Below are 27,500 nucleotides of genomic sequence, written 5' to 3' on the forward strand. Positions count from 1 at the left end.
CTTTTAAACCTCTACTAGGAATCTTCAAGAGAAGAACCTCACCTGGCTCATCTTCCCCAAGTCAAGGCTGTTGTAATTCTACTTGTTTTGGAATAGTCTCTCTGTGTCAGTTGTCTTGTCGTCCTCATTACAATCTTTCAAATGTACTGTTCATCACCACCTCTTGCTCACTCATGCACATCCATGATCTCTCTGACATGCGCTGATTCTTTCGCATTCAGTCCCTCTCTGGCCATTGTTACTGGTTTTTGTTATTTCTCCATTCTTCCTTGTGTATGTCTCCCACTCCCCCCTCCCCCACCTTTACCTCCCAATACCCTTTCATTGTCTGTAAATCTGCTACCCTTTGAGTTTTTTTTAATTTATGTTTTTCCTCCTTTTCAGGGAATGTTTTGGCAGGGTTTGATGTCACCTGTGATCATTTGTATCTTGAGATCTCAGGAACGGATCTGAATGGAGGAGAAGGGATATATCTGGAGGGAGGGGTAGAGTTTTGGTTGGAGCAACCCCTCCACCCATTGGACCCAAAAGGTAAAAAAAAATTAAGTCTTCTTGGCTACAAACTGCTCCGACATGTCCGATGCTGATAATGGAACGTAGTTGTAGAAGATTTATACTTTCTTTTACTTTGTCTACTTGTTTTATACATTGTGTCAGTGAATTAGGGAACATCTATTTGTTCCATACACAAATATGGCACAATATAGTGGTGAGTGTTTATGGATGTGGACATATGGTCTGTATGGTTGTCATTAATTGCATTCTGATCTGTTGAGGATGAGCTGTTGTTTGAGGAAGATTCTGTTTTACTGATAATGTCCTGATTTTTGTGAAGTCGGATTTCATGCAGCAACTCTGTACAGACATCCAGTGAGCACTGATTGTGCATTAATGAAGAAGTGTTTTATTTGTGCTCTTCCTTGCATCATCGATAGGAGGTGCTGTATCCCCAACCTCAGTGCATACTCATCTTTTGCCATTGCGTGGTGGGTTGTTCATTTTCCTGTACCTCAGACAGTTGCTGGTCTGCCTTCAGTGAGCACCACTTTTATGTCTGCTCGTCTGGATGCTCCAGCAGCGAACAACGCTGACCCGCCTAATATGCCGCATCAGTGCATGACTTCTGCTTCTGTGAGTTTGGTGTCTCCAGCTCCTGTGTCCCAATTTGTTTCTGTTGTTTTCGTGCACTGATACTCCCCGCCCCATTCCGATCCCAAATGTGGCGAGCATGTTGGAGGGCTGGGAGGGGAATTCACCTGCTGTTGATTTTTCACTGTGTGTTCGGTATGCCATGAAACATTGGCTTCCTCTTTCACTACTGTTGCATCTGGTTACAATGTCTTGTCAGGATGCTGTTCTAGTGGAATTAGTGGGTGATTTTGTTATTGAGTAGCTGCCGTTTAGCCTTGTAGTAGTTCAGCAGAAGCTCGATGTCTCTACCTCAATTGGAACACCTTTTTGTATTGCCAGGTAGACAAAACTTTACTTTATCAGTGATTTAAGCAGAAGTGTAGGCAGGTTGAGATGCAAAAGTCATTATATGAGTTTATTTCCCATATAATTTAGGGATGTGAGTGTGGCGACAAACATGACAAATGTTCCATCCTCATTTCTGAGCTGCTTCGTGTGTGTTTGAATCCCGACCCAGCTAGAGATGGTCATCCTGGTGTTTCATAGGCAGGGTGATTCATCAATGTGTGTGTCGTCTCTCGGAGAGATGTTAAGGTTTCAAAGGCTTTTGAATTGGCCTGAACATGCACAGCTTGAAGAATATTGATGGTCTTCAGACAGGTGTGTGCAAGGTTAGGGTTAAATTGCAATTCGACTATTGTTTACGGTTCTGAATATGGTACTGTTTCTCTTTCAATATAATGGATGGGAACCCTGAATCTGAAACAAGAGATCATGACTGTAGGTCTCTGGACTTATCTTTCGCATTTGATACTGTCGACCGGCACCCTGTTCTGCTTAACAATCTTCCTGTCTATGGTATACAAGGTTATTTGCTTTCCTGGATTTCTGACTTCCTCTAATCATACTGGCAGCATGCAGCTCTCGACCAAATCCTTTCACCTCCTCTCCTGGAAGAGGTTGAAATGCCCCAAGGTGTTGGGTCTTGGACCCAGTTTTGTTCCTCTTGTACATAGGTAAGCTATTCTGATATTCTGGAAAACCTTCTTTTCCTCTTTACAGATGACTCTACACTATGCCATGGCAGCAGCCATTTCCCTCTCTGTTGATCTGGAAATGATCAGATGCCAGTCTGTCACTTGGAACACATCACTCAATCCGGGGAAATCTCATACTCTCACTGTCTCTCTTGTAGGCATTGCCTAAATATCCCATTTGGAGATTTCAATGATCTTTAGGGCCTTGGTTTGCATGGTGTCAAGCTGAGCACTATGTGAGGCAGGGGAGTCAGTCCAGAGGGGAGAACAGCACTCCATCAAGCTGCAGATGAGGGTCTTGAAGGTGGATGAGGAGCAGTGCCGTGGTGAAGTGCCGCAAAATTTTTGAAGTGCCGCAGCCCTGCAAAAATATGTTGCTCTTGACATCATCACCAAATGTAATCGACCATCACATCAAGTTTTGCAATAACAAACATTTGAATACCCAAAATGAGTCGTAAATGAAAAATTCACATTTAACATGAAATGCAAAAGCATAAAAAAACACTTGCACCCACTTAAGCTCATCATTAAAAATTCTACTTTATGAAAAAGTCTTCTCAATTTAGTCTTTAACCACTGTTTTTCTACAAAACTATGTATTTTAAGGAATGAAGAGAGGTTTATTTTATTTTATTTTACTTTGGAGCATGTGGAAAGTTTCACACCGACACAAGACCGACCTTCATTACTGGGTGCTTCCATCTTTAAAATGCAGTGGTTTGTGGGATGTCTTGTCCTTCCTCCTTCAGTGGCCAAAGTACAAAAAGGGATTCATTCAATTCTTCTCCACCAGACCCCCTGTTGCCCACACATGTTCAGTGAGGCACCACATATTTGAGAGGTTAGGTTTCAGAAGAGCTCGCGAAAATAAAAACGGGAAATACCTGTCCATCTGTTTATCAATATACTATGATAAAAAAAGGTTTAAGTACCAAACTACTCAACAAATTCTTCACATTATTTATTAACAATGATGTATGAATGCCTCTGTAGACATAGGTGAAAAGACTGCTAGTCACACTGATCATGGGGGGAATAATAGAAATGGAAAGTAAAAAAGGTGGTGTGCATGCTTGGTGAACATGTGCGCTTTGACACATGCACATGGCTCTAAAAGAATCATGTGGTGTTGGCTTGCCTTGGATGAGGGAGGATGAAATAAGGATGATGATATAAGGAAGAAAGGGAGGAGGAAGGGAATGAAGAAGATCTCATGTGGGATAATGAGGGTTTGGTGAGAGAGGTAACATGTGACTTTCCAAATGATGTATGAATGTTAAATGAGGCCTTTTGCACATGGTGTGTGTGTGTGTGTGTGTGTGTGTGTGTGTGTGTGTGTGTGTGTGTGTGTGTGTGTGTGTGTGTGTGTGTGTGTGTGTGTGTGTGTGTGTGTGTGTGTGTGTGTGTGTGTGTGTGTGTGTGTGTGTGTGTGTGTGTGTGTGTGTTTTTTTTTACACATTTTCGGTTCGGCTTGTTGGGCACTTTTAACCTGCAATTACTACTGAAAAATTTGCGATTCAAATCGTCTTTGAAAAATCATTTTCAGCAATTAGACCAAAAAGTGGCAACTTCGAAATGGTTAACCATAATTGTTCTGTTCCTGAAAGTAAATCGGACTCACGGAAATGTAGGAACATTAGAAATATCCATGGATGAGAGGAGTCGAGTACTTATCAGTTACTCTTGGTGTTAGTACATTCTAGCACCAGCCGTGGTTGTCACACACGCACACGCACACGCACACGCACATGCACACATGCACACACACACAAATGAATGCTTCTCCTTTCACCAACAGATGCAAACATCGAGTGTAATTGCCAAATATCTTCTTCTTCTTTTGGCTGCTCCCGTTAGGGGTCGCCACAGCGGATCAACCATCTCCATTTTGCTCTATCCTCCACATCTTCCATTGACACTCCAACCACCCGCATGTCCGTCCTAACCGCATCCATGAACCTCTTATTTGGCCTTCCTCTTCTCCTCCTGCCTGGCGGCTCCATCTTCAGCATCCTTCTCCCGATATACTCCTCTTCCATCCTGTGCACATGTCCAAACCATCTCAATCTCGCTTCTCTCACTTTGTCTCCAAACCGTCCTACCTGCGCAGTCCCTCGAATATACTCATTCCTTATCCTATCCATCCTCGTCACTCCCAATGAGAATCGCAGCATCTTTAACTCTGCCACCTCCAGCTCGGCTTCCTGTCTTTTTGTTAGCGCCACCGCCTCCAAACCATACAACATAGCTGGTCTCACTACCGTCTTATATACTTTCCCCTGAACTCTTGCAGCTACCAGGTCAGGTATGGGAGCATGTGCCAGAACAGCGCGTCGTGCGTCCACTTTCCGCCGGTACTCCAGGGGCCTCCGTCTGGCCATCCCCCAGGCAGATGCCAGGCCCATCCCCATCTCCTTGAGATGATGGTCAACCTGCTGCAACCATGAGGCACGTGGTCGGCCCACTGGCCTCCTCCACTCATGAGACTCCCTCGCTGAGAGAATCTGGTGAGCAGGATCAGCGTCAGGAAAACGAGCCACATGTCCATACAGCCGCAGCTGACGCTCACGGACTATGCAGGTAACAAATCTCATCCGAGTCTCTCTCAGCAACCGCTCGTTGGACACAAAATCCGACCAGCGATAGCCAAGGATTCTCCGAAGAGACCTGGTACCAAAGGAATTAAGTCTCCGTCTCAGATCCTTGGTCAAAGTCCAAGTCTCGCACCCATAGAGCAAGACTGGAAGTACCAAGGACCTGAAGACTCGGACTTTCGTCCTCCCGCACAGGTACCGGCAGCGCCACACCCCATGATCCAGTGAATCCATGACTCCCCAGGCCCGACCCAGACGTCTATTGACCTCCGGCTCACAACCTGCGGAGACATGAATATCACTGCCAAGGTAAGTGAATCTATCCACGACCTCAACATCCTCACCACAAACAGACACAGACAGGACAGCAGCATCCAAGATGTCACCGAAAGCCTGGATCTTTGTTTTGACCCAAGAAATCCGTAATCCCAACGGCTCCGACTCCTCATTCAGCACCTCGAGGGCCCCCAAGAGGATGTCTAAAGTCTCCGCAAAGATGACTGCATCATCTGCAAAATCAAGGTCCGAGATCTTGACATTGCCAAACGATGCACCGCAACTTGATCTCTCCGACATCCTCCCAAAAATCCAGTCCATACAAGTGCTGAAAAGTGTGGGGGCAAGTACACACCCCTGACGAACTCCAGTAACAACTGGAAATAAGTCAGAGATGGTACCACCACACTTCACAGCACTCTCAGTACCAGGCACTCTCAGTACCAGAATGTACTGGTACCCTTCTGTCCCGCATGTCCCTTCTGTCGGACAGCTACCCTTCTGTCACAAATCACTCCTGCAACTCTTCTCCACACACTCCATCCTGCCTGCACTCTTTTTCACTTCTCTCCCACACTCTACGTTACTTTGGACAGTTGATCCCAAGTATTTAAACCCATCCACCTTCCCCACCTCAAATCCTTGCAACCGCACCATACCACCACCCTCCCTCTCATTTACGCACATGTACTCCGTCTTACTCCCACTGACTATTATTCCCCTTCTCTCCAGTGCGTACCTCCACCTCTCGAGGCTCGCCTTAGCCTGCTCCCAAGTCTCCCTACAGATCATGATGTCATCCGCGAACATCATAGTCCATGGAGACTCCAGTCTGATCTCGTCCGTCAACCTGTCCATCACCATTGCAAACAGGAAAGGGCTCAGAGTCGATCCTTGGTGCAATCCCACTTTTACCTTAAACCGGTCCGTCATTGCTACCGCACACCTCACCACTGTCACACTGTCCTCATTCATATCCTGCACAATCCTCACATACTTCTCCACCACCCCCGACTTCCTCATACAATGCCACAACTCCTCTCTTGGCACCCTATCATAAGCTTTCTCTAAATCCACAAACACACAATGCAACTCCTTCTGGCCTTCCCTATACTTCTCCATCAACATTCTCAAAGCAAACATCGCATCAGTGGTGCTCTTTCCTGGCATAAACCCATATTGCTGCTCACAAATCGTCACCTCTCTTCTCAAGCGAGCTTCCACTACTCTTTCCCACAACTTCATGGTGTGGCTTAACAACTTTATCCCTCTGTAATTTCCACAGCTCTGCACATCACCCTTGTTCTTGAAAATCGGAACCAGTACACTTAATCTCCACTCCTCCAGCATCCTCTCACTTTCCAAGACTTTATTAAACAATCTGGTTAACAACTCCACTGCCATCTCTCCTAAGCACTTCCATGCCTCCACTGGTATGTCATCTGGGCCAACCGCCTTTCCACTTTTCATCCTCTTCATAGCAGTACTCACTTCATCCTTATTGATCCACCCCACTTCCTGATTCACTATCTTCTCCTCTTCCAACCTTCTCTCTTTCTCATTTTCTTCATTCATCAGCTCCTCAAAGTACTCCATCCACCTTCTCAACACACTCTCCTCGCTCGTCAGCACATTCCCATTTACGTCCTTTATCACCCTAACCTGCAGCACATCCTTCCCAGCTCGGTCCCTCTGTCTTGCCAATCAGTATAAATCCTTTTCCCCTTCTTTTGTGTCCAACTTGTCATACAGCTCTTCATATGCCTTTTCCTTGACCTTTGCCACCTCTCTCTTTGCCTTTCGCCGCCACTCCTTGTACGCCTGCCTACTTTCTTCATCTCTCTGATTGTCCCACTTCTTTTTTTCCAACCCCTTCTTCCTTATACTTTCCTGTACTTCCTCGTTCCACCACCAAGTCTCCTTATCTTCCTTCCTCTGTCCACATGTCACACCAAGTACCTTCCTAGCTATCTCCCTCACCACTTCTGCTGTAGTTGCCCAATCATCCCACCCATCTTTAACACCATCCAACACCTGTCTCACCCTCTCCCTAAATTCCACGCAACAGTCTTCCTCCTTCAGCTTCCACCATGTGGTCCTTGGTTCAGCCCTCACTCTCTTCCTCAACCTCACCTCCAAAATTATCCTACAGACCACGAATCGATGGTATCGAGCTACACTCTCCCCTGCCTCCACCTTACAGTCTCTAATCTTTTTCAGGTTGCATCTCCTGCTTAAGATGTAATCCACCTGTGTGCACTTTCCGCCACTCTTGTATGTCACCCTGTGTTCCTCCTTCTTGAAATACGTATTCACCACTGCCATTTCCATTCTTTTTGCAAACTCTACCACCATTTGCCCTTCCACATTTCTCTTGTTGAGACCGTACATAACCATCACCTCCTCATCCTCTTTATTCCCTTCCCCAACATGCCCATTGAAATCTGCTCCAATCACCACTCTTTCATCCTTGGATACACTCTCCACCACTTCATCTAACTCACTCCAGAAATCTTCTTTATATTCAGTCTCACACCCCCCTATGTGGTGCATACGCTCTGATGACATTCATCATCACCCCTTCAATTTCCAACTTCACACTCATCACTTGGTCAGACACTCTCCTCACCTTCAATACCCTCTTGACATAATCTTCCTTCAGGATTATCCCGACACCATTTCTCCTCCCATCCACACCATGGTAGAACAGTTTGAAATGACCTGCAATGCTCCTCGCCTTACTCCCCATCCACTTGGTCCCTTGTACACACAGTATGTCCACCTTTCTTCTCTCCATCATATCAGCCAACTCTCGCCCTTTGCCAGTCATCGTCCCAACATTCAGAGTTCCAACTCTCACCTCCACACTTCTACCCTTCCCCCTCTCCCAATGCCTCCGGACTCACCTTCCCCGTCTCCTTCTCCTCCTTCGCCCAGCAGTAGCACACTTTCCACTGGTACCCTGCTGACCACCGGTACTGGTGGCGGTCATTGGTAACCCGGGCCTCGACTGATCCGGCATGGAAATTCGTTTTGGTGTCCGCATAATGATTTGGCATGGATTTTTTTACGCCGGATGCCCTTCCTGACGCAACCCTGGTCGCCTCTTACGACACACAGGGATATGGTACACCTATTCTAACCGGGGCATACACCCGGCCCAGTACACTGGTACTCACTTCGCCGACCTCGGAAGTATGACAGGCTAAGTCAACCCCTTGGTGTTATACGACTTGATATATATATATATATATATATATATATATATATATATATATATATATATATATATATATATATATATATATATATATATATATATATATATATATATATATATATATATATATATATATATATATATATATATATATATATATATATATATATATATATATATACATACATACATACATACATACACTGCATACATGTATGTTTATTTGTATACATATATATATATATATATATATGCATACACACATATATATATATATATATATATATATATATATATATATATATATATATATATATATATATATATATATATATATATATATATATATATATATATATATGTAAATTCAGTGGCCCAAAGGGGCTTGAACTCAGGACATTTTGGGTCCCAAGCTGCTGCCCTAACCACTGCACCAACACCAGGCTATAACATATTATATATCTTCTTCCTCTTTCGGCTTGCTCCCGTTCGGGGTCGCCACAGCGGATCAACCGTCTCCATTTCTAATAATTGCCAAATATATACTGTATATATTGGTTCACGAAAAAAAATAAGTGACCACTATATTCGTTATTGTTGTGTGTCTGTCTATGTCTGTATGTCTGTCTGTCCCGAGCATAGCTCCGTGGGTTTTGATCCGATCCTGATAAAATTTTGGTGCAAGGTTTATATCATGATCTAGTTGTATTTTTCTGAAAATGGGCGTGGCTCCGCCCATAATGGGCGGAGCCACGCCCAAAAAACATGTGTTTTTGGGGGTAGCTGATTTCAATTTGCATCTTCTCCTAGGGGGTTTGTCGAATCTGACAGGGGTTTCGGTATTTCATTAGCCCAATGGCACCTGCATAGCCCCACGGAGCTCGATTTTTTTTTTTCATTTTCGTCCCAAGGTCAAGGTCAAGGTCACAAGGTCACGAACTTAGAAAATTTCGAATTTTGACATAAAAATCATACGACCACCCAAACTTTGAGAGCTCGGATGACTATTTTTTATGCATAATCTTGAGGTCATTCCCCACCTAAAGTCTTGAAACCATTTTGCTCTATCTCGAACACCTTGCCCGTGGCGCCCCCTTCAAGTTTGTTTTTACGCTGATTTCATAAAAGTATGGTTAATCCGAGGAGTACGAAATGCCATATAGCCTATATGACGTTATATTGTTACTGGAATGTTCCAGAGGAAGTTTTGCACCAAAGGTCATAATCCTTGACCTTTGACCTATAAAGTTCACAAAGGTCAAATTTTCAAAGTTGTGGGACTCGAACTGGGTTTTCGACCTTCTTCGATGAACTAACTCCAATAAGCTATAGCACGTATCCTGTTTCCTTATTTTAATGTCCACAACATTGTTTTGTGACCTTTAAAGGTTATGCAAAGGTCAAATTTTTAAAGTTGTTGAACGAAACCGGGTTTTCGACATTTTGCAGCTGATAACCTGTCACTCGTACCACATCATGTTGATCATTTTTATAACTTGGTCAAACATTATCACATTGTCTCATCCTTGACTTCTGAAACTATCTACATCGTCACATACCGCTCGTGAACCATCGTCGTCTTCAGACTTGTATTTTGTTCCAGTTTTGCAGAACCATAACTCTACCCCCTTCCCTTTTACCAAATTCATGCCGAGTTGCCCGGCCTTCATGTCGCATGGCAGTGTAGTTCCCTCTAAAACAAATTGCCTACGGATCCCTGAGTGTGACATTTCAAAAGTTCCATACATGTCACAAAAAATAATCAAACTTAATGCGTTGCATAACTAAATTAACTGACTCATGTGGACAACCTTATGCTACATTGTTGGAATTTGAACTCAACATAAACAGGTGGGCTCACAATAATAATTATGTATATTTCTAATATTTACACTACCCATGGCCCAGAATCTGCAAAAGAAAGAGTTAATGAACATGATGCAGGGGAAGGCCCAACGCAACACAACGTCTTCGTTGCTACTGCTCGCTCTCTCACCAAGCTGCTAAAGGCAGCTTACCCTACCACTGCAGGCCATGTGCCATATCGCAGGCCATTTGAAATGGCCTTTATATACTCTTGCAACTCTTCTGGGCTACTCACACGCAGTCTTTGGTGGCTTAGCTGCCCACTGACAATCGTTGTGGTGTGGCTGCCCACTGGCATTTCTTCACAACGTGACATGATGAGCAATGGCTGCAGGATGATATGGCAAGGAAAAGAAGGCAAGGCATGACAATGGCAATAGGCAAAGGCAAACCAGATAAGGCAAACCAGGCCAGCAGGTGATGCTGGCCGACCTCATGCTGGTCTCAGTCATAGTGGGGACAGATTAGGTGACCAGCTTTGGCCCTAACCTAATCCTAACTACCCCACTAATCCCTCTAACTACCATCTCCCTCCTTTAATCTCTTTAACTCTATTGCTAACCTAACTCCTGACCCTTTAAACCCTGCAAGCTAATCTATCCCTCTTACTATCCACACCTATCTCTCGATAGGATATTGACACACTTGCACAGTGACAAATATATGAGGTGGTGTGGCACCACAAAGCTTGCTGGCAAAGTCGCCCAACTGGAGGGGGTGGAGGGGTGGGGGGTTGGGTGTGCAAACCCCTTCTAAAAATTTGGGACTCAGTGGCCCGCTCAAAGTTCAATTACCCTACGGCCGTTATCCAGCACCCACAAACACACAACATTGGTACCAAGGGGGAGCATTCCCACTCTCACGTAATATCACAAAATTCCGTTTATTCTTTTACCATTACACCATCTACAGTGAGTGGTTCTATGCAACCAATTTTCCCGTTGTCCCTCGCATTGGTGCTTCATCAAATTAGGGCCCTAATAATTCACATCTCACATGTGCTTCCTCACACACAGGCATGTACATCCCCATGGAGAGTCCCTGTAAAATTCCTGCACTCCCCATTTGTACCATTGGGGCCCACGTATCTGTCCTCGGCAAAAGCTGGCTTCCACCACCTGATCGGAAAACTCTGCCGACTCCCGTCCCACGGATGTGTTCACCTGAGGGGTCACACACTGCCTACACGAATCTGTCACTGTACTGCCCCAATCTCCTCATTTCCCTTACTTTCTACTTGTTCTGTCTGTTACAAATAAATCATCACGTACTGGCTCTATAAATATACCATCTCTTTTGTTCTGGCCTTGGCCATCTCTCCACCTCTCATAGCTCTGTCTTTCCCATTAGCCGTAATGGCGATGGTCACGGTGTCCCCATCTGCATTACCCTTGACCTGACAGCCGCCATTACGCACTGTGCATCCAACACACATGCCACATTCTTTCCCTGTTCCCTGAGTACCGACACACTTCCAGGGTCTGCCAAACCAATCCCTGCCTCTGCCTTTACCTCTGCTCGTCCAGCCTTTACCTATGCCAATGCCATGTTGCCTGTTCCATATGCTGCACCCACAGCCAGCATTAGCCTGTCATGGTCAGCCTTCTGCTTAGCTGTGACAGCACTTTCTTCCCTTTCAGACTTCCTATCTGTTTCAGCCAGTCTTTGTTCTCTGGCCTCCCAAATGACCTTTAAATGGATCTTCAAGCTGGCCTGGATTTTTTTTGAGGATATGCCCGTCCTTTGGCTGCCCTCCACTGCTTTTTGGCTTTCATTTCCTCCTTATCGGCCTCTACTTGTTTCCTCTGGGCCTCACCATCAGCCTCCTTTTGTATGCCTCCACTAATGAAGTCGCCAGTGGCATGATGTTTTCGGGTTGTCCGTCCGTCCGTCCATACGTGTGTCCGTCCATACGTGTGTCCGTCCATACTAATTTTCTCTGTTTTCTCTGCAACTGCTTATCTGATTGACACAAAATTTTCACCAGAGGTGTGACTACTCATGTAGAATGTTTTAATGATAATTATGATGTCATAGGTTATTTGGTGTGGCAGCCATGTTGGGAAAAAAGGAAAAACTTTGGACCTCTGCATCTCTGAAACCACTTCATGGAAAAAAAATTGAAACTTGGCTCATGTGAAGTACTCCTCATGCGAAATAAGCGATTTTTTTATCTTGCCAAAACGAAGTTTTTGCAAGATATGTTAGTCAGCTTGTATGTTTTTTTTTGTGTTTGTTTGTTTGTCTGTAATCACGTATAAAAAATTCTGCAGAGCACAGTTATCATTGCAAATTTTTGTAACTTCGCATATCAGAGGCCTATAGAGGTCCCTTTCAGTGCACAAAATTTTGAAGGTCAAGGTTAAAGGTCAAGGTCACTTTGTCGCAAATCAGGGGAGTCGACGAAACCCTTATTTTTTGAGTAATTTTGATCGGATCGTCTTCAAACTTCTTGGGAATATAGTTCATGGTCTGGCACTCAGCTGATTAATTTTTGGTGGCGATTGGCCTTGACCTTCATGGTTAGCGCCTGAGGTCAAATTTTCAAGTTTTAGGAACCATATCGTGCAGTACCTCAAATTGAACACCTCGATGAGTGCTTTCTCGATATGTCAAGCTTGAGACATGACGTCATTTGGTGACATTATGAGGCAAACGCATATTTTTCATGGTTACTCTGTAGAACGATTCTCATCGGAATCTCTCGTCGGCAGATATTCCTCAAGGATTCGCTCCTGGTGGATAGCAGCTCTGTTAACCTCAGTGTGACCTTAAAGAAGTCACACGTGGTCACCTTTTGGCAAGATACGGGTCACCCTGCGGGTGACATTGTTTTTTTTGTTTTTTTTGATGATATTGTTGCAGGCCGGTGTTTGGGTTAGAAGGCCACTAGGTGGGGGAAGCTATCTCGGTTCCCACCAGACTCCCCGGAACTGTAGGCCGTCGCACATGGATAATTCCATGACGCAGCGGGTTGCTTAACCGACCATGGACACCAATAACTCAAACGCGTGACCTCGGGTCCTCCTGTCTATGGGTTAATCAGGTTACCTAATTAATCATGTGATTTAATTACCGGGGAACACGCCCTCTGTACACCTTTTCCGGATCGGATGCAGCCGAGCGACACTGCCAAGGACGTACCGACTAAAAGGAATGGGTTGTTGGGAATAAAGCCCCGGCTAAGCTAGGATTCAGACCATGCTGGATCAATAGAAGAAAAGACAAAAACGAGCAGGGAACATTTTTCATAATAATTTATTAACAATGGGTGAGGAAAGGTATGTGGTACGATCAGGATTTATTGGGGTGTGTTGTGCAGAGATAGGGGAGAGGGGTGTGGTGCAGCAAATAAACAGGCAACTTACAAAAGCGGACACAGCAGACTTCACGTGCAAATAATAACAATAATAATGATAACGATCTTCTGCAGTCTTACTTAAGCAGACAGGCGCCAGGACACACGCACGCACACGCCAGGACACAGAAAACCCGATGAAGAGAAAGTTTTGAACCAGGAAGGGAAAGGAGTTGAGGCTACGTTCTTGGTACCTTTGTGCTTGATAGTACGATGCGCCACCAATACGTTTCGGGGGGTGGGGGGGGAGATGCTCCATAATGCTGCACCCGACAGCTGGCGCATCGTCTCTGGCTTCAGCAGAGCATGTGGAGACCGTGTTTGAGAAGGAGGGACTTGAGTGGAGAATGGCCGGAGTTCAGAGTGCGTGGACGGAGTGGTAAGTGGGACCAGGTAGGCGGGTGGGGTTGACGTCGTGTGGACGGAGATGAGGCGGAGTCCAGACAGCAGGAGGTGGGTCATGCCGAGGGACGAGGGCGAGGCCAGATCGAGTGGGCGAAAGAGAAAAAGGAGAGAGGCGGAGGGACCGCTCCGACCTTTATAGGACCTCCCGCACGGGGAAAGGGGCCACCCTGAATCGAAACGTCATCACCTGAATCGGGTGCTCCGATTGGCCCCGACCCCTCATGTGGCCCGCTAGCTTTGGCCGGAAACTGCCTCACTTCGTTTCCGGCAAGGCCATCTCAGACAGTGGCAATATTCCGCTCCTACTCCACGACATGACACGAATCGCCCACACAGAAATTGGCACGCGAATCGTCCTGCAAAAACCCCCGGGCCGTGCCCTGGCGTCCGGCCGAGGGTCTCGCATGCCCACTCGGGCGTCCGACCAGCGCGGATCAACGCGGCCCGCACTGTACATTCCCCGGCTCGATCGCAGCCTCGCTGGCCGTAGAGATGAGAAGACGTTCACCATCCGTGGGGAATCCGCTGCTGCCAGCGAGTGACGAAGGTACATCGTTACGGATAAATCCATGCATGTTTCATGAGCAGCGTACGTGTCTGCCTTCGAGCACATTCCATACAGCGCGCACAGTTTGGCCATTACGCACGTGGCCAGCGCTCATGTTCGCACGACTCCGCTAGCGTGTGCGCGGGCCGAGCACCAATATGTGTCGGATATTGAGGTTGAAAAGGAACAAGCCGCTTCTACTCCGCGCACTTGTATCCCGCCCAACATGGCGTGGAGTCATCTTTATCTGCCTCCGTACGCGTTTCGTGCAGCGTGGGCGTCGTGCTGGCTGTGTTTCCTGTGTTGTGAAAAACACCATTCGTGCAGCCTCTTCAGAGGTATTCATTCGTATGCCTTTTTAATGCAACTGGCAATCTTCCCCAGATCATCGGAAGCTCAAGTCGATGAACCCGCACTGCCTTGTACACTATATGACTTGCTGAACACGTTGGGTTTTGGGCTCACCCGGGAACGAGGGCTCTGTGCTGCAGTTTCCTCACAGCGGCGCCGCACGCGCTCGCCTTCATGAGAGCCCACCTTACAGCAAAGGTGCACGTGGCTGATTTACCTCAGGAATAATCAGACGAAAAGAAGAGTAGGGACGAAATGAAGAAGAAAATGATTTAAGCAAACCTAGCTATTGGATCATCGCAACGCACTCCCTTGTTGTCCCGCTAAACAAAAGGAAAGGGACTATCTACACGTATAATAATGGAATAACTGTCTTGGGACCTCTATCTGTTGGATGCATGCACTTCCGAGAACCGCAACAATATCATAGGTGGCTTCGTTGTGACATCATAATGGAATAAGCTGAATGCTTTATCAGATCAGTATGAAAATTTTTAAGGGTCATATTAGGCTAAATTGTATGGGGGGAAAAAAGTGATGACGGCATCGGTCACGTGGTTCGGCAGCCATATTGTTTTTTAACACAAATATTAAAAATTCTTCTTCTCCAAAACGGCTGAACAGATCAACACAAATTTACACGTATGATCGCTTCTCCATGAGGAACAAAAAGTTTTCCACATATGTCATAGGTCGCATGGTTTGGTTGCTATGATTTTTTTGAAGAATATACCAATAAAAACTTTTTCTCAAGAGCGGCTCGACAGACCGAGGGGAAACCCTACCCACATGTTCCCCAAGCCTTGGGGATACCAGCGTGTTCATGAATAATTAATGAATGATGTGGTCTGGCAGCCATATTGGATTGACCAAAAATCTTTGAAAAATTCTTTCTCCTGATCTGCTTCATCATTCGACATGAAACATCACGATTATGATCTACTCATCATGGGCAATACGTTTTAAATTTTAACCTGATTAGACGCATAGTCTGCAGCCAGAATTATTTAATATTTTAAATCTGGGTTCAGAGATTTAAATCAAACTTGGTACATGTATAATGATCTAATAATGTAGGCAGAGACATATTTGGCCATGTCTTGACATCAACGAGTGCCCTTCGAGTTTTCCTTTGGGTCTTCCTATTGGCCTCTATTTGTTTCCTCTGGGCCCTCCTCCTGGCATCGTCTTTAGCCTTACAAGCCCTGTTTTCACCTTACATATCATTGCAGAAGCTCTCCATGTTGATACTCAACATCTGACAAAACATCACTGCAAACTGATTCATTAACCTCCGCCATCTTCGAAGATGGATGGAGGTTACTGTTTTCACCCCTTTCTGTTTGTTTGTTTGTTTGTTTGTTTGTGTGTTTGTTTGTTTGTTTGTTTGTGAACAGTATTACGGAAAAACTCCTCGACGGATTTCGACGAAACTTGGTGGGGGGGTTAGGTATGGTCCAAGGATCATGCCATTAAATTTTGGACTTGGTACCCCCCCCCCCCCAAAAGAAATAGTTCGAGAAAATTTTTTTTTTTGCATTTCTACATGTTCTAAGTGATTTCCAACCCCCCCAAAAAATTGTTACCCCCCCCCAAAAAAAATATAGAGAAATTTTTTTTAATTTCTACGTTTTAAGTGATTTCCAACCCCCCCCAAAAAAAATTGAGAATTTTTTATTTTTTTTTTGCATTTCTACATGTTTTGTGATTTCCAACCCCTCCCCAAAAAAAATTGTTAGAGAAAAATTTTTTTTTTTTGCATTTCTACATGTTTTAAGTGATTTCCAACCCCCCCTACCTCACCCCCTAAAAAATGGACAAAAGAATTATAACTCTGTCAGCACTGTTGACCATATCATATTTAATGAATAAGATGTAACGTTCACTTGAGTGACCCAGCAATAATGGCGGCGGAGGTTTTGCACTCTCCCGACTGCTCCCCCTCTAGTTTTTTACTGTGTTAGCATTCTTTGGGGGCACTGTGCTTATCAGGGGATGAGGGTGGGGGCATTGACTACTGTGGGTGCAGTTGTCTCCTTATCCTTGATCAAACTCACCTCAACTAGCTCGACTTGTTCCGCCTTAGTCCACGCAAACAATGAGCTAAATTTTCAACTTTATCTGCTCTTTTATAATTTTCGGGGTGTGCTAATCGCCCCCAGGTCCGAATCTCATTCCTAAACACCAATTGTTATGCAATTGGTGTTTAGCGTTGGAGTCCCACTCCTGACGTCAAATGTCACGGGCCAGGGTTCGAGTTTCTCCTTGAGGGAAAGCGCTCGAGTTGCTCCCGAGTACCTGGTCCTGAGGCCACGGAGCATGGATAACTTCGTGCTCTGGTGGGTTGTTAAGCAACCACGAACGCCGATTGGTACAGCCAATCCTGGCAGGGTGTCACTTTCACGTGGTTACCTTGCTTTTGGATGATAATATCAAGGGGGGTTCATGCTCTCAATGCATACTTGTCTAATCTTACCTGATCAGGTGCAGCTGAGTGGAGCTGTCAAGTATGCACCTGCTAATGTGTAGAGCCAATCGGTGGTGTAGAACTTCCCGGCAAACACGACATGCAGACGACGCTGGACCAATGGAATGAAAGACACCACGAACTGGCTGCATTACAATAACAAATAATTTATTTCCAGCAAGGGCGAGGAAAAGTATGTGGCGCAATAAGCAAAGTTTTATTACAGCAGGGGAAAGCAAGGATTGGTGAGGTGCAGCAAAAGAAATGCAATTATTTTCAAACACAAGAGACAAACTGCAGAGTTATCCTGGTCCTAAAACTTCAACAATTGTACTAACAAAACAGGCGCCATCAGAATCATTCCACGAGGAAATTAGAAAGTCCATAGAGAGAAAGTACGAGGCGTTGACGACCTCTTTTTACCAGGTGCAGTCAATGGACCAAGGTAAACCCAATCACTGAGTAAAGGTAGGAGGGAGGCAAACTGAGTGTGTCTACCGTGCATGGTCGGAGGGAGGTGCGGTGATATGCTGGTGAAGTGCGAAGAGGAAGGTGCAAAGACGTGGATCATATGGGTTGGAAAGAAAGCAAAGAATGTGCGAGATAATAGTCCTAAAGTGAAGTGTAAACAGCTCTATATAATACGTGTAAAGGTGAAGGTTTGTCTAAACTGCACCCAGTCTGGCATCTGGCTTTCCTGCTTGTTCCACACTCTGCTCCATGGGCTCCATTCCGTTCCATTCCGTTCCGTTCCACTTTCTCCGCCCGCTCCATCAAGCTCAGTTGTTCACCACACCATGACCCCAAAAATGTGCACCCAGAGAACTGAGCCAGAGAACCGAGAGCTATCTTATGTGTGGGACGCACAGCCCTTTATAATGCACTGGTGGGAGTGCTGCTTGGGAGCAGGTCAGGCGGAGTGATGGGTGTTTACTCTGTCCGATTTGGGTTTACTCTGTCGTATGGAGGATTACTCTGTCCCTATCTCCGCCCATGCAAATATTTGGCAGCGCAAATGGCCTCAGTCGCTCTGCACTCTGCCACGCGATTCATCTCCGAGATTAACATGGCGCCGGGGTATTCGGTTGCCCTCTCTGGCCATGAACATGCGCTGGACACCCGATGGAGGCCCTAATGGAGCGGAGCACTAGGGCTATCCACACGGTGTCAAGTGGAGGTTCACGCATGCTCGTGCCCCACGTTAGACGTCGGAACGTCCAGACCAAAATATCTGCTCTGATGCTTCAAGCTCCCCCATCTCCTGCCAGAAATGAGGGAGGTGGTGAACATCGGTGGTGACGGTGATTGAGCAATGGCAGCAATGGTTTAGCATAGTGGATTGTAGTGTGGTGATTCGTGATGGAGGTGGTTGGTCATTCGTTGTGGCTGTGAATGACGAAGGTAAGCGAGCTTGGGCTGTGGTCCGATGACGTGATTTTTTATAAAGGCGTTGTGGTGCTGTATGAGATGCTTCAATGTTGGGGTTCAAGTCTGGTGAAGTCTGAGGTTGAATGTCTTGGATAATGGCACGTGATTTGAACGGGAAATGGTGTGCGTATGCAAATGACTCGCCCCTGTTGCGTTGCTATGGTCCTTGGTGTGCATGCACATGTGAAGGACGGTCTTGTACAGCAAAGTAAAATAATGTAAAGAATGAAAGATAGGTAAAAAATGGAAAGAAAAACAGTACCAAAAGCCCATGCAATGCATTTTCTCCCAGAAACACACTTTATATAATGGAAGGGCTATCTAAACTAATACCAATGAAATAACTATCTCAGGAACTGCTATATGTTCTGTACCATTACCTGGGAGGAGTGCCGGTTTCGCAGAATCATAGCAATATGTATGTATTGTTACAAATTTGGAATTCGATTGCACACAACATTCAGGTTCCTTTAGTCAGCTATGTCGATAAGTGCTTGTTCCCAAGATAGCTCAACTTTCATTGTATAAATGTTCAGAAATCTATTAGATGCGCTGCGGATCGATTTAATAGTTAGGGAACGAACAATGGAGACATCCCTCCCCCTCTTCTGCGAAGAGCAAGAAGAACCCTGCCGTCCTGTGACTCATGATGTCGACAACTCCCTCCCACCCGTGGCTGAGTGGGGGAAGGAGCATGAGGGCATGAGTCACGCCGGGAGCGGGAGAAGGATAAGAGGGGATCTTTTCTTTTGTTCGGGGGCAGAGTTGGAGAAGGGAGTTGAGAGTAGCCGTTCAGCAGACCTTCGGGTCCTGTTTGGATTGGGTTAGGGTTGAGGCCTTCGGAAGCTTTTTGCTTCATTTGGCTCAGTGAGCTTCGGCTGAGGTCTGGCTTGGGAGGAGGCTTTTTGCTTTGGTGGTTCAGTGAGCTTCGGCTTCTGTTTAGCTCGGAGAGCTTTTTGCTTCGAGCTGCTTTGTTTGGAAGAGAGTGGAGCCGGTTGCTCGGCTCGAGCAGCGAATGGTGGCTTCTTCTTCTTCTTCTTCTTCTTCTTCTTCTTCTTCTTCTTCTTCTTCTTCTTCTTCTTCTTCTTGGTTCGTGGAGCTCTTTGTTCTCCGTTTGGTTCCTGGCTTGGTGCGACTCATCGACCTCTTCTTGGAGGTGGTTCCATGGGGGAAGCGGCGCATCGACGGGAAGGATCGGTGCATCGACGAGAAGGATCGGCGCCTCGTCTCACCAGCACGTGTTGAGAAGCGCAGGAGGATTCACGGGAGCTCGGGAAAGGTCGCAGCTCACGGCGATTGGATCCAGCTCGCTCTCGCTGGAGCCCGGGTCCGAACAACTTGAAGACCACACGAGGTGGAGAGGTTCGAGATAGGTTCTGGGTTTCAGCTCACCTGTCCTCCGAGCTGGAGCTCGTTATTAAAGGCCTCTGCCACCATTTCTTGGGTGTGTGTGTGTGCGTACGTGTGTCCGTGGGCCCGTCTAATAAGTAGGAACTGCTGTTAAGTGCAAGTGACTGTACATAATAAGTAGACAGTTGTAGTTCTTTTGTCATGCTTTTGTTGCTTGTATAATTGCATACGTGTTTTGCTTGTTTAATTGCATACATGCTTTATTGTAATAAATGTCCTTGTGTGAATGTAAACCTGTTCGTTGCGTCCATTCCCTCATTGAACTGCCCCATCTTGCACTTGGAATATAGTTTGTTTTTAAATAGCCGGTGAAGTGATCGGGTCCAACGGGACTGCGCGATAATACCCCGCTCGGTTATCCCAAAAGGAAGCGAGCTGCTTAAGCGGCTCGTTTCCAAGCGGTCCCGTTGAGGTACAATCTCTCAGTAACCTACCCGCGCGAATAATTAGGTAAATCGAAGATTTGGCGATCGGACCCTGTAGCGTGCGCATAGAGTGTGGACAAGGTTGTGGTGTGGTTAAAAACACACCCGTGGCTTGTTTCCGGCGTTGATCCGGAAAGCCGCGACTGTATTGTCCGTTCGGTGGGCGAAGCGACTGCTATTGGTTAGACGCGGTTGTTCGCACGCCGGCGGGCGGGAAATCTACAACACTGGTGTCAGGAGTGGGATACAGATTCATCCCCTCCACACTAAATTAACGGAACCGGGTCAAGGGTGTGCAAGGCGACCCTCCGGTTCCATTAAATTACGAGCTTTTTAAATTGTTCCGAGAAGCAAGATGACAGTTGACAGTTGACAAGATGACAGTTGACAAGCAAGATGACAGTTCAAGGCGAACGGGAGCAGGGGGTAATGAATTTAGAAATGCTAGAAATCATGGCTCAGGGCGAAATGACAGTGCAGAACATGCCCATTATGCAGGTTGAACACCCCCACAAACAAATCCAGAACCCGAAATGGGCGCAGTGGCAGAGGCCGCGGTGGATGACACCCCCCTCCCCCCCTCCGTCAAAATCCTTCCCCGGCCCCCAGCAAAACCGAGACCGATAATGGCGGATCGGCCCTGCTTGAACCATCGGTCGTCGCACAGATGGTGGAAATGATCACGCAACAAATGAAAAACATAATGGATACGAATATGCAACAAATAAACAGCAACATGGATAAAAAATATGCAACAACTGCAGGGTGAAATGCGGCGCGTGGGGCGATGCCTGCAGGCGGGCATAATGGCAGCGCCACGTGCTGGAGCGAGCGAGCTGAGGGGTAGTGTGGACTGTCGGCCCCGCAGGGGAGGACAAAGTAATATGGGGGACGTGTAAGACGAGACTCGTGCAGGTGACGGAGAAAGTGACGGTGACACAGAGGGAAAAATTAAATGGGGTGACGGAGACGTGTACGGCAAGACACGTAGAGACGACGGAAATAATAAAAGGAATAACAGAGACACGGGAGGTAGAAACGGTAGAGGAGAGACTTCACGATAAACACGAAAGTAAAGAAACTGAACACACACATGGAGGTAGTGGAGGACAATGGGGGCGAGCTGGTAGAATGTCTCGTGACCCGGTGCAAGCACCCGGATGGCCTCCTCCAGGAACAAGGGGAGACACAATGCTCCCTTGAAGCGGATCTCGACCAGGTGGGTCCGGTCGAGCTTTGCGAGGTAGAGGGGGCGAGTGCTGTTGATGGGTGCACACGAAGCTTCGGGGGTATGAAGGCTCCGGGAACCCTTGTGGTGATCCAAATCCCCAGGGTGGTCGTCCCGGTGTGTGTGTGTGTGTGTGTACGAGTGAGCTGAAATGCGTGCTGGAAAGCACGCATAGCGTGAGTGTTATGGCGTGTGTAAGCGATTCCACGTGTGTGAGTGATATGGTGTGCCTGGTAGCGAGTGTGCCGAAATGCCTGCCTTCCAGCATGCCGTGTGTAAAGGAAACACCGAGTGTGGAAGGAACAGAGTGTGCGAGGGAAACCGTGTGTGGTTTCGAAGTTTGTGAGAGAAACACCATTGTGGATGAAACACCGTGTGTGTACGAAGCACCATGTGTGTACGAAACACCGCGTGTGTGGACGAAACACCGCGTGTGTGTACGAAACACCGCGTGTGTGTACGAAACACCGCGTGTGTGTACGAAACACCGCGTGTGTGGACGAAACACCGCGTGTGTGGACGAAACACCGCGTGTGTGGACGAAACACCGCGTGTGTGGACGAAACACCGCGTGTGACAGGAACCGCGTGTGTGAGTAGTATGGTGTGTGTGAGTGAAAGGCGATGTGTGAGAGCGACCGCGTGTGTGAGGTGGTGGTATGAGAGGGCGATGGTGGTTAGCATGCGGGAGACCGCAACCGCATGTCCTGGTGTAATGGTGAGGTGTGTGAGCGTCGTGGCATGCAGGAGTGTGCACGTTGAATGGCGACAACGACTGCGACAGATGAGGGACAAAAGCCGGGTAGCGGTCGTAGCTGTTTTGGGGACCGTGCCGGGTTTGCATGGCAACGCGCGCGGGGTCCGTGCTGTGCTACGCATGAGGCCGCCATGTGCGCGCCTGCGGGAGTGAAGCCCGGTCCGTAAACGCACGCGGTGGATTAGCCGATCCCGCGGACAGACAGAAGGTAGGCTGGATGATGGATTTGGACCGCATGGGTTCTCCATGCGAGCATGTGTGTGAAGCTCCGACGAGCAGAGCACATGTGTTCACGTGGGGAACCCCTCAAAATCCGAGGCTTGCTTTTGGATGCGCAGGGTGACGTCGTGGCTGCATGGTTGGAATCGGGCAGAAGGGAAATCCCTGTCGGATGGTACCGTCCGAGGAGGGACGAGGTGTGCGAAGCGCGAGCAGCTGCCATGACATCACGGGGAAAGGAGCGCAGGTTGCGAGTTGTCGCGCTGGTGCACGCATAAAAAAAAAGCAAGCCTCGCTTCGGGTGAACAGGATTCCCCAGGCAAGGGGTGGAAACCCCCCCCTGTCTCAGGGGCACAGGAAGTACTAGTTAGGGGGATGGGTTTGCGATAGTTAGACCAGCTTCATGGGGCAGCTTCATGGCCTCATGGAGCCTGTGGAATGGATTAGTTGGAGGGATTTCAGTTTAGATTTAGGAAATGGGAATTGTTGGATTTTTGGAAACACAGACAGACTGGAAATGTGTAGTGGAGACGTAGCTTAGCTACGTATAGTAAATGGAACGTGCATGAGTTTTAAGGGATGACGAGGGAACACTAGTTAGTCAGGGGATTTAGTTGGGATGGCAGTGTGGAGTGTTGGTGTGAGTTGCGAAATGGAAAGTGTGTGAGGAAAGAGTGTGGGACAGTGGGCCCAAGTGTGCGATAGGAGCGAATGTGGTGTGCATGGTGCGAATGACTGGTTGGGGGGAGGAGTGATTCCCACCCAAGTGACCCCGGGGTCAGTTTAATGTTCGTTAGTGGGTTATTCAAATTTACTAACAGGAGGTCGTTTTGTTGGTGTCGAGAGAAGGCACGAAACCCGTTTGGAGGGGTGCAGGAGTTCATGGACCGGCTGGGAGCGTGGCTGTGGAAAGGTGAGTTTTGCTTAGTGGGCACCCTGGGCACCGGACTAGTCGGCCAGAGTAGGCCAATGGCCCAAGAGGGGACGGGGTAGTGTCGTGGGCACGGGGGACCCGTAGCGCCAGAATGCCACGGGGCAGTGTAGTGGGCACGGGCGACCGTCGGAAAGGGACTCGGGGCATCAACACGCCACGTGGGCATCGGAGGGGGGCAATGCCAGAGAGGGCAACCCCCTGCGTTTATAGGGAGCAGCAAGGCTCAGAGGCAGCCTGGGGGTGCCATGGTTAGAATTCGGCAGAGGGGGAGTTCCTGCCTGTTGAGCCACGCTGCCCAGCCAGGAAATTGTGCGAGGGCACGAATGAAAATTTGAGGGCGAGGCCCAAATTTATAATGGACACCAACGCAGACGACGGGATCATGGTTTTTAGAACCGATAGTTTAAAAGTGTGAGGCATTTTTGAAAGCCCCGGGGTAGTTTCAGGTTAATGAATGTTAGGGTAGATAGGCGATGTACCCCTTCGCACCATCCATCCCTTCGCTCGTTGTAGGCCGCTGGATTCACCTTGGTAGATCGTTTTACTCTGAGGAGGCCATTCTGAGGCTTAGTTGGGCCTCGAGACAGGACGCGAGTCTATCCCTATTCCCCTCCAGAGAGGGAACGTAGGGGTTGGGAGTAGGCTCAGTGGGCATGATAGGCTAGCCGGACAATGACGATAAAGGGGGATAGGGAGACAATTATAATAGGGAAATAAAAATAAAGAGGGGCAAAATTTTGTTGTGTTTTGTGCCAAATTAAGGGAGTGGGTATGGACAGAGACAGGCAAAGGCGATAGAGTGGGGGGAGACAGTAGGCTCGGTCCGAGCCTGCCTTCAGAGCGGCTGGCACCACTGCACTCCCTCCAGACCTGATGGAACCACACCAGAGGCCGGCCAGCTTCACCTGCCGGCCTGTTGTGCTGCAGCTGCCTGTTCTGCATGGACTTGCCTTGCCATGCCTCGTTTGCCTGCCTCTGCCATGACGCCATGCCTGCTAGTCCCTGTTTTCCCTTGAACTGTGTCCATCCATCACCATGTGCGCCAGGACCATCCAGTTTTGCAAGGACTGCCCTGCAGGCAACCCGTGCATCCATCATGCTCATTTGTGTTTTGCGACCATCTCCATCCATTCCCCTGCATCAATGGACTTTGAAACGACTTTTACCTTCTCCCCTTTCAGAGATCACAAGTCCTGAGCCATGGTTAAGTAATAGATAAGTTGAATGAAAATTGTAAATACGTGGAACCCCACCTGCATGTTTGTTTTAGGACACTTATAAAGAAATGTCGCACTCAGGGATCCGAAGGTAGAACGTACTGGGGGAAAACTTACACATGCTGGTCACACGAAAATTTGACGACTCTGGACGAGTCTGTAAAAAGGGGAGGGGGTAGTGTTACGAATTTGGAATTCGATTGCACACAACATACAGGTTCCTTTAGTCAGCTATGTCGATAAGTGCTTGTTCCCAAGATAGCTCACCTTTCATTGTATAAATGTTCAGAAATCGATTAGATGCGCTGCGGATCGATTTAATAGTTAGGGAACGAACAATGGAGACATCCCTCCCCCTCTTCTGCGAAAAGCAAGAAGAACCCTGCCGTCCTGTGACTCATGATGTCGACAACTCCCTCCCACCCGTGGCTGAACGGGGGATAGAGCACGATGGCATGAGTCATGAGTCACGCCGGGAGCGGAGGATGGGCGGGAGAAGGATAAGAGGAGATCTTTTCTTTTGTTCGGGGGCAGAGTTGGAGAAGGGAGTTGAGAGTAGCCGTTCAGCAGACCTTCGGGTCCTGTTTGGATTGGGTTAGGGTTGAGGCCTTCGGAAGCTTTTTGCTTCAGTTGGCTCAGTGAGCTTCGGCTGAGGTCTGGCTTGGGAGGAGGCTTTTTGCTTTGGTGGTTCAGTGAGCTTCGGCTTCTGTTTACCTCAGGAGAGCTTTTTGCTTCGAGCTGCTTTGTTTGGAAGAGAGTGGAGCCGGTTGCTTGGCTCGCGCTGCGAAAGGTGGCTTCTTCTTCGTCTTGGTTCGTGGAGCTCTTTGTTCTCCGTTTGGTTCCCGGCTTGGTGCGACTCATCGACCTCTTCTTGGAGGTGGTTCCTTGGGGGAAGCGGCGCAGCGACGGGAAGGATCGGTGCATCGACGGGAAGGATCGGTGCCTCGTCTCACCAGCATGTGTTGAGAAGCGCGGGAGGATTCGCGGGAGCTCGGGAAGGATCGCAGCTCACGGCGATTGGATCCAGCTCACTGTCGCTGTAGCCCGGATCCGAACAACTTGAAGACCACACGAGGTGGAGAGGTTCGAGATAGGTTCTGGGTTTCAGCTCACCTCTCCTCCGAGCTGGAGCTCGTTATTAAAGGCCTCTGCCACCATTTCTTGGGTGTGTGTGTGTGCGTACGTGTGTCCGTGGGCCCGTCTAATAAGTAGGAACTGCTGTTAAGTGCAAGTGACTGTACATAATAAGTAGACAGTTGTTGTTCTTTTGTCGTGCTTTTGTTGCTTGTATAATTGCATACGTGTTTTGCCTTGTTTAATTGCATCCATGCTTTATAATAATAAATGTCCTTGTGTGAATGTAAACCTGTTCGTTGCGTCCATTCCCTCATTGAACTGCCCCATCTTGCACTCGGAATATAGTTGGTTTTTAAATTGCCGGTAAAAGCGATCGGGTCCAACGGGACTGCGCGATAATACCCCGCTCGGTTATCCCAAAAGGAAGCGAGCTGCTTAAGCGCTTCGTTTCCAAGCGGTCCCAGTAACCGACCCGCGCGAATAATTAGGAAAATCGAAGATTTGGCGATCGGACTCTGCAGCGCGCGGGTAGAGTGCGGACAAGGTTGTGGTGTGGTTAAAAACACACCCGTGGCTGGTTTCCGGCATTGATCCGGAAAGCCGCGACTGGATTGTCCGTTCGGTGGGCGAAGCGACCACTATTGGTTAGACGTGGTTGTTCGCATGCCGACGGGCGGGAAATCTACAACAGTATGTAAATTTTATATCTATATATATATATATATTTTTTTTTTTTTTATTAACGACACTCACAGCCCACAAAACCCCCACTTCTCCCAAACATGATTAATAGAAAATATCATCATTTGAAATTTCACCAGCCTGGTGTTGGCGCAGTGGTTAGGGCAGTGGCTTGGGATCCAAAAGGTCCTGAGTTCAAGCCCTGTCGGGCCACTGAATTTAAATGTATATGTATATATGTATATGTATGTATATATATATGTATGTATATATGTATATATATGTATGTATATATATATATATATGTATATGTTTATATTTATATATGTGTATATATATATATATATATATGTGTATATATATATATATATATATGTATATGTATATATTGTTGCGGATTCGCGCCCGCCGGCGTGCGAGCGGCCACGTAACTCGAATCGCGGCACGTCGCCCACCGGACGGACAATCCCGTCGTGACCCTCTCGGACTAACGCCGGGAACTCGTCACGGGTGGACCTTTCGGCCTCACCACGATCGTGCCAATCGGCCCCCCGCGTGGGATAGGGTTGCTCGCCAAATTCGACCTACCTAAGTACCCACACGGAGGGTAGACCGGGCGATCGCACCTCGCCGCAGGTCGACTTCGGACACGGGCCACTTTAAGAGACCCGTTCCGTACTATCGGGATAACCGAGCGGTGTTATCGTCGGCCTCGACGGTTCGATTAATTATCGGGCGTTTTAGCCCACGACCAACCCTTTACGTGAAGTAAGATGGAGATTCAATAGAGGAAAAGACGAAGCGAAACGGGAAAACAGTTCAACATAAAGCGCATTTATTTCGCGATGAACGGAAAGCACACATATACAA

General features: G+C 47.5%; 1 protein-coding gene across 5 annotated transcripts in view; it reads left to right on the plus strand.

Moving 5' to 3' along the window:
- LOC147032319 (SH3 domain-binding protein 2-like) overlaps positions 1–27,500 on the plus strand; it is a 126,398-nt gene that overhangs the window by 45,449 nt on the left and 53,449 nt on the right. For 3 of the 5 annotated variants that reach the window (XM_085869821.1, XM_085869818.1, XM_085869823.1), the window contains exons 2-3: positions 385–531; positions 1,015–1,131. In XM_085869821.1, the coding sequence (XP_085725947.1) occupies positions 1,051–1,131 (81 nt within the window). In that variant the 5' untranslated portion in view covers positions 385–531; positions 1,015–1,050. Of the gene's footprint in view, positions 73–384; positions 532–1,014; positions 1,132–27,500 lie in introns of all 5 variants that reach the window. The other 2 variants (XM_085869819.1, XM_085869822.1) reach the window with 2 other exon arrangements.

This window comes from Eptatretus burgeri, chromosome 2 (assembly GCF_056783735.1).
Source record: "Eptatretus burgeri isolate ZD-2024b chromosome 2, Ebu_testis_v1, whole genome shotgun sequence".
Taxonomy (NCBI): Eukaryota; Metazoa; Chordata; class Myxini; order Myxiniformes; family Myxinidae; genus Eptatretus; species Eptatretus burgeri.